General features: G+C 39.3%; 1 protein-coding gene across 1 annotated transcript in view; it reads right to left on the minus strand.

Annotated features, from left to right (window-relative positions):
• The window catches only part of pkmyt1 (protein kinase, membrane associated tyrosine/threonine 1), a 181,461-nt gene extending 177,003 nt beyond the window's left edge, over window positions 1–4,458 (minus strand). Inside the window, exons 1-5 of the mRNA XM_077205848.1 lie at window positions 4,303–4,458; window positions 3,011–3,504; window positions 1,804–2,041; window positions 1,370–1,664; window positions 1,151–1,257 (exon numbers count right to left, since the gene is read on the minus strand). Of these exons, the coding sequence (XP_077061963.1) occupies window positions 1,151–1,257; window positions 1,370–1,664; window positions 1,804–2,041; window positions 3,011–3,475 (1,105 nt within the window). The 5' untranslated portion in view covers window positions 3,476–3,504; window positions 4,303–4,458. The remainder of the gene's footprint in view (window positions 1–1,150; window positions 1,258–1,369; window positions 1,665–1,803; window positions 2,042–3,010; window positions 3,505–4,302) is intronic.
• Between the last annotated feature and the right edge of the window lie 2,959 nt (window positions 4,459–7,417).

The raw sequence follows: 7,417 nt of genomic DNA on the forward strand, positions 1-7,417 counted from the left end.
ACGGAATGCAAAAGACGGAACTTTGAAGCGCGGATGTGCAGTGCCCGGACCGTCTGTGGCGTGTGAACATAACAGAGACGCGATGGCTGAACGCGAAATCCAAACACCCTCCTTTGTTAAAAGCTGACGAGTGGAAATATTTTGGCTTCTATGAAGTTGAAGGGGGAAAGGAAAGAAGCTGGACAAGAGCCACACTAGTTGTCAGCTTTGCAGAATAAAACTAAAATATTTCAGCAACACGACTAATATGAGAACCAGAGGAGGAAAAACACTCGGCTGTACCTGTGTTCTGACGATTTGTGCCGCCTTGTCGAAAATGCTACCCAAGCGCGAATCGATCACAGAGAATTTTGAATAATTCTCTATTGTTTCAATAATGATGTAAATCTCACAATATTATGACATCGTTATTTCATTTTAATCAGGGTAAGTGTATGGGGAGCATATTTTGATATTTTAAATGAACTAGCAATTATCGCATTTGATATAACAAGTAAAAATGACATTTTTATATGAAAAAAAATTTATAATAAAATTCGAAGTTAAGAGTACAGTATAATGTACTGTTTTTATTTTTAAAACGGTGTGAAAAGTAAAAATTATCAAATTTTCATCTTTGACCTGTCAAAGTTTCCTACAAGTCTCCACAGCAAGGATGCATAGATTTATGGGCGTGGTAAGCAGAAGAAAAATGAGTCTGCACATGCACATAACCAGTAAGTAGCACATCTCTTTGGGTAGCATGAATCGTCAGAACACCTGTTGTTGTTATATTATTAATTTACTACAAGTATGCTGCTAGTTCAGGCACACATTTATTTTCCTGTTGGTTCTTTGCAATGTTAATAAAATATATTGTACGTTAATTCTTTATGGGTCATTTCTTTGTACTTTTAAAGCAACGTATTTATATTCACACACACACACACACAAAAAGATTCAGATAATCGATGATCGCTTTAGCATCGAATCGCAGCCCTCTGAATCGTAATCGAATCGAATCGTGAGATGCCTAGAGATTCCCACCCCTAGAGTAAATACTGACAGAATTTTCATTTTTGGGTGAACTGTCCCTTTAAAGTGTCCCTTAACATATCAAGAACATTTTCAGCATTTCACTTAGCCACATGAAATGATAAATGTACAGTACCGTTTGTGAATTCTTCTGGTAAGTGACCCTTTCGGAGCTGCTGCCAGTCATCTTCTCCTTTAGGAACTTCAATGTTACAGGCCAACTCCAGGATGGAAACACCCAAACTAAAAGAGGAGAGAATATACATCTTTATTCAATACTTTATACAAATCACAAAATAACTAATTAGGTTCTTACTGTCGACATTTAAATATAAACAAGATAACATTCACTAACCTAAAAATGTCTGCAGCAGTCCCATACTCTCCTTTCAATAGCTCAGGGGCCATATATCTGGGGTCTCCTTCCTGTAAATCATCATAAATCTTCATTTCACTCTTTTCCTCAATCACTTGTTTTTGGACATCTCTAGGAAGCTTGATCAACAAGCCAAAGTCTCCAAGTTTGAGCCGTCCAGACTTTGTAATGAAAATATTTGCTGGTTTGATGTCCATATGGGCAAACCCATGAGCGTGCAAGTGGTCGAGGGCTGAAAGCATGTCACACAGGTATGTCCAGGAACTTGTCTCACCTGGTAAAATACAAAACACACACACTCGTCTTGAGTAACTTATATTTGCAATGCAAAAAAAATGCAATGTTTTAATATAAACCAGTCTTTTGTTGCGGTCATTGGTGAGGGAGTTTTTCTTGTGTAGTCTGCTGTATACCAGTGTGAAATGGCGTTTCCTCAGCGTATAGCTGTAGGCTGGTACAGCAGAGTTCAGTCTGGATGTAGAGGTGACCAGCCTCCTCCCAAGCCGCAATGAAGCCCAGCACGTAAGGGTGTGGCAGTAGTCTCTCATGATTCCAAGCCTCAGTAATGCTTTTTGCGCGTTCAACCTCTCCACGGAACCGCTGCACTGAACGCTTGACAGCGTACTGGCAACCGTCCAAAAGACTCACCACCTGACAGACAAGAATGAATGAATGAATATATGCATTTATATAGCACTTTTAGATACAACTGTACCGTCAAAGTGATTTACAGAGGGATTGGGGGTCTCTCCTTAACGACCACCAGTGTGCAGCATCCACACACCAGCTTTAGGTGGAGAAGAGTATAAAGCCAATTCAATGGAAGGGGATTATTAGGAGACCATGATAGATAAGGGCCAATGAGGGAATTTGGCTAGGACACCGGGGTTACACCCCTACTCTTTACGAGAAGTGCCATGGTATGTTTTATGACGACAGAGAGGACAGTCATCAGAAGAACATCTGAAAAAACACAGTATCATTAGTGTATTCATTGATGATCTTGAAACATCACCATTATCTGAAATGTATCATGTCATGTATAAATGTATTATATGTATCAGTTTCAGAGTACATCCGTGGTGGACCTTTAGGCAGTGTGTCCACCAAAGCTTGTTTAGCCAGCTGAAAACGCAAGACGCTCTGCTGAAAACGCCTAGCTGTGGGCACTTGAGAGAGCGTTTTGGCAGCGCAGTGTTTTTTCAGTTGAGACGCTTCGTTGCTATGATACAGAATATCAGCAGCACAGTTTACTTGTAACTGATTTTGCAGATAATTTGTTTCATACTATAAATTAAATTTTTATCCATTTTGCTCAGCGCTTCAGCGTGAATTTTTTTTTGAAAAAATACGCCAGCCACGTGAAAAAACGCTTTGGTGGACACACGGTCTTACTTCAGCGAATCAAGTCTAATTATTTTGAAAAATTATTAGTTGCTTAACTTTTTTTTTTTAAACCAATTTTGTGAGAAAATTAGAGACATTGGGCAGAAAAAGATGGTGGCTGATATTACTTCTCACTGGAAATAGAATTATACATCCTGCAGAAATAGTATGAATAGGAATGATGGTAGTATGCTATTCCACATAAACACTTAGAAGGCATTTAGCATGTGTCACCTTGAAAACCTCACCAAAGGAACCTCGTCCAATCAGGCCCAGGTTGGTAAAGCACTGGCTGAAAAAAGACTGCAGTTGAGAAGGATCATACACAGAGCGAGGAGGGGGCGACTCTATTAGGGAGCGTGACAGGGGCGTCCACGGAGTGGGGTGATGGAGAAACACTCGACTGAGCGGCGGGCATCCTTTAGATGGTGGCCGTGGCGGTAAAGAATGAGATAATGGCCGAGGAGGGGACAGGGAGGAAGATGATGAGGAAGAGAAGGGAAGTCTCCGTTTCTTTAGTGAAAAGGACTGCTGGGCACGAGAGAAGTGGGTAGGCAGAGGGAGAGGAGTGCTGACCACTGATGTCTGATAAGATGACGACATAGGAAATTTATAGTCAGTTCTTCTAATGTAAATGTAGGCTTGACAAATTTTCAGAAGATACTTCAAATTATGGAATTGTGAATGCTGACTGCTCATCCAGATGCACCAAATCAATATGCACTAACCTGTAACAGAACAGGAGATGGGGTGTTTAATATTATGCCTGAAATATCATTTAGGACATAAAATACACAAATGAAGAAAACAATACCAAAACAAATGTACATTTAACCATCAATGACTAAATTGACAATACTATAAATAAGGTACCATTACAAAAAATCGTGGCGGTAAAACAATACTTTAATGGTATCAGATGTTACTGTGATATATACCATAGCACTGAATAATTAGCCTACCATTACCAAAACGTGGCAATACCATGGTATTTTTGTTAGCGACAAAATCGATTATTTGAAGATAAAAGTCTTGTCTTGATGATTACCATAACGGTAACCACATTGGTTACTTTTTAATAGTCCACGGAACACCAGCACAGTAGCAGGCTTAGGCCTAACGTTACATCACAGAATACATGTGTTATCAGGCTAAATCTAGATGGTATTGCAATCGCATTTGTCGCACTAGATTAGATTAATAAAAAAATAAAACAGTACTTTGTGGCACAAATTAAAGTATAAATTGTGTAACGTTACCATGAATTATCATTTAGGAGAATATTTCAAATAATATTACATTATGTGCTAAAGTACATCCGCTACATCAACAGATAATACAAATTGTCAGTATCCGATTACGTGCGTTCAGATAAAAAAAAATTCATATCGGAACTGAACCAGTTGTGATGATATAAAATTAACTTTTCAGAAAGTAGCTAGTGCTAAACATAAAAAAAAGAAATGCACTACTTCAAAGGGGTCTTCCGTCACAAATATTTATTATGTTTCAGAAACGTTACGTACCTACATTTGTGTTGCTCTTGGTTGATATTTAAATATCAATTTTTTTTAATCAATCGAGTATATTATTATTAATCATATCTCGCGCCACACGCGTTCAAATACTTCAGGAGCGGGCGATGACGTGACGGACGTGACACGTGACATTCTTCTTATTCTTCTATTAGAGCTTTTTGGCGGTTGGCACAAAATGAAATGGTGGATTACTGCCACCAACTGGTATGGAGTGTGGACCTGAATGACTATTACTTTTATTACAAAGAAAATAAATTAAATCCTCTCAATCATATTAATTATTCTAAAATAATGAAAAACAATTCCATAACACTTTTCTTTAGAATTTTTTCTAAGAATTTCTACTAAATCAAACCGTACTCTTTCAAAATTTGGATCATTTCCCTCCTTTTTCCCTCATATTTTTTACAGTGTATCATGACGTGTTCTATTGTCTCTTGTTGTTCACAGTATTCACATCTGCCGGTGTTATGTTTACCTATTTTAAATAAAGTGCTGTTTAGTCCTGTATGTCCAAATCTAAGTCTAGATATAATTGTCTCATCTCTCCTTTTCCTTCCTGTACATCTCATTTCCCCCACTTTCCTCTGAATTTTGTAAAACCATCGTCCTTTTCTCTCTTCGTCCCATTGCTTTTGCCACCTTTTCTTCAAACTCTGTTTAATCTTCATTTCCATCTTACTGATGTTAACTTCTACATCGATGTCTTCTCTTTTTGTGGCCTCCTTTGCAGCCTTATCTGCCTTTTCGTTTCCTTTAATTCCAATATGTGCTGGTACCCACACAAATATAACTGTAATACCCATCATTTGAATTCTATATAATGCTTGATGAATTTCTATCAATTTATCGGCTCTACTATCCGAATGACTGCTCTGTAAACTAACTAATGATGATGCAGAATCTGAACAAATAATAGTTCTCAATGGTCTTACTTCCTCTATCCACTGTACTGCTAACAGAATTGCTAACATTTCTCCTGTGTATACTGATACATTATCACTTATCCTCTTCGCTGTTGAAATATGAAACTCTGGAACAAAAAAAGCTACTCCTACCCTATTATCTAAACTCTTTGATGCATCTGTGTAAATCTGAATATAACTATAATAATTATCAATATATTCCTGTACATTATACGAGTCAAAAATTAAGCCCATGTTTTTGTTCTTCTTTCCTAATAATAGGCTACTAGATCTACTTTTACTTATGGTAATATCCAAGGTGGTATTAATGGTACTGTTGGACTGATTTTTAATTCCGTTAATTTTAACTCTGTTGCTTTTTCTATAACTGTCCACCCAAAACTTTTTGTCTCCCTCTTCTCCTTCTCCCAAAGAGATTTTAAAGTGATTTGTGTTGGGTGATCTTTATTATGGACCCAATAATTCAGGGATAGCTGTATTCATCTCAACTCAAGTGGCATTTCTCCCATTTCCACCTGCAGTGCTGCTGTTGGAGTTGTTTTAAATGACCCTGTACATAATCTCAAAGCCTGAAACTGAATGGTATCTAATTTTTTAAGAGATGTGCTTGATGCCAATCCATACACCACACATCAATAATCTAATACTGATCTAATTAATCCACAATAAATTGCCTACAGTGCAGTTTTGTCAGCTCCCCAATCACTTCCCACCAAACACCTCATAACATTTAACACCTTCCTACATTTTTCAATTACTTTCTGGATATGTACATCCCATGTTATTCCCTCATCAAACCATATCCCCAAAAACTTCCAAGCACTTCACTCTTTCCAATTCTTGATTATATAACTTTAGTTTTACCTCAGTACATATTCTTTTCTTTGTAAATAACATTATCTTTGTCTTATCTACTGAAAACTTAAACCCCCATTTATATGACCACTCTTCTATTTTCGTAATAGCTTCCTGTAGCTTTTGAATAATACATTTCAGATTTTTTCCCCTCTTCCAAATCGCCCCATCATCCGCAAAAAGTGAAAATCCCATCCCATTCTCTATTTCCCTGTACACATCATTTATTGATATGGAGAATAATAAATCACTTATTATACTCCCTTGAGGTGTTCCGTTTTCAACAATATAATTTCCTTGAATAACTCTCCCCTATTTTAACTTATATCATGTTGTGCAAGTAAGTGAGGACCCAAAAGCGGTTTAACAAAAAACAGAGTCTTTAATGTAAACACAAGGAAGTCACAGATCTTCTTCAGATGTGGAAATGGAAAAATAAAGAACCCGTAGAGAGGGCGACAAAAGAAACAAAAAGTCTTTCTGATAATTACAAAAGAGCCTTTAGCAGCAGAGGAGAATAGCTGGGTTATCAGCGACAGGCTGCAGGTCTCTCTGGGTAGGCGCGGGTAGAGAAACAGTGGTACCTGATCTCTCGTAGCATCAGATGAACTGGACACAATACAAATGACAAGACGGTTAGCTGAGAACAGGATGCACTTGCCAGGCGGATTCGGACAGGACAGGACAGGACAGGACAGGACAGGACAGGACAGGACAGGACAGGACAGGACAGGACAGGACAGGACAGGACAGGACAGGACAGGACAGGACAGGACAGGACAGGACAGGACAGGACAGGACAGGACAGGACAGGACAGGACAGGACAGGACAGGACAGGACAGGACAGGACAGGACAGGACAGGACAGGACAGGACAGGACAGGACAGGACAGGACAGGACAGGACAGGACAGGACAGGACAGGACAGGACAGGACAGGACAGGACAGGACAGGACAGGACAGGACAGGACAGGACAGGACAGGACAGGACAGGACAGGACAGGACAGGACAGGACAGGACAGGACAGGACAGGACAGGACAGGACAGGACAGGACAGGACAGGACAGGACAGGACAGGACAGGACAGGACAGGACAGGACAGGACAGGAGTGAAGCAAACGAGACGGTAGTTTGTTTCTAGCATGAGAAACTCAAACGAGAATCTGACAAAGAAAGAAGCAGGAACGGAGAGGGAAATAGAGACCTAATCAGAGGGGAAAGGGAACAGGTGGGAAGAGGGTGAACGAGGTAGTTAGAGGAGATGAGGAACAGCTGGAGGAGGAGAGAAAGAGAAGGTAACCTAATACGACCAGCAGAGGGA

This window comes from Siphateles boraxobius, unplaced genomic scaffold (assembly GCF_051911475.1).
Source record: "Siphateles boraxobius isolate OS27281-9 unplaced genomic scaffold, OSU_SipBor_1 55, whole genome shotgun sequence".
Classification (NCBI taxonomy): Eukaryota; Metazoa; Chordata; class Actinopteri; order Cypriniformes; family Leuciscidae; genus Siphateles; species Siphateles boraxobius.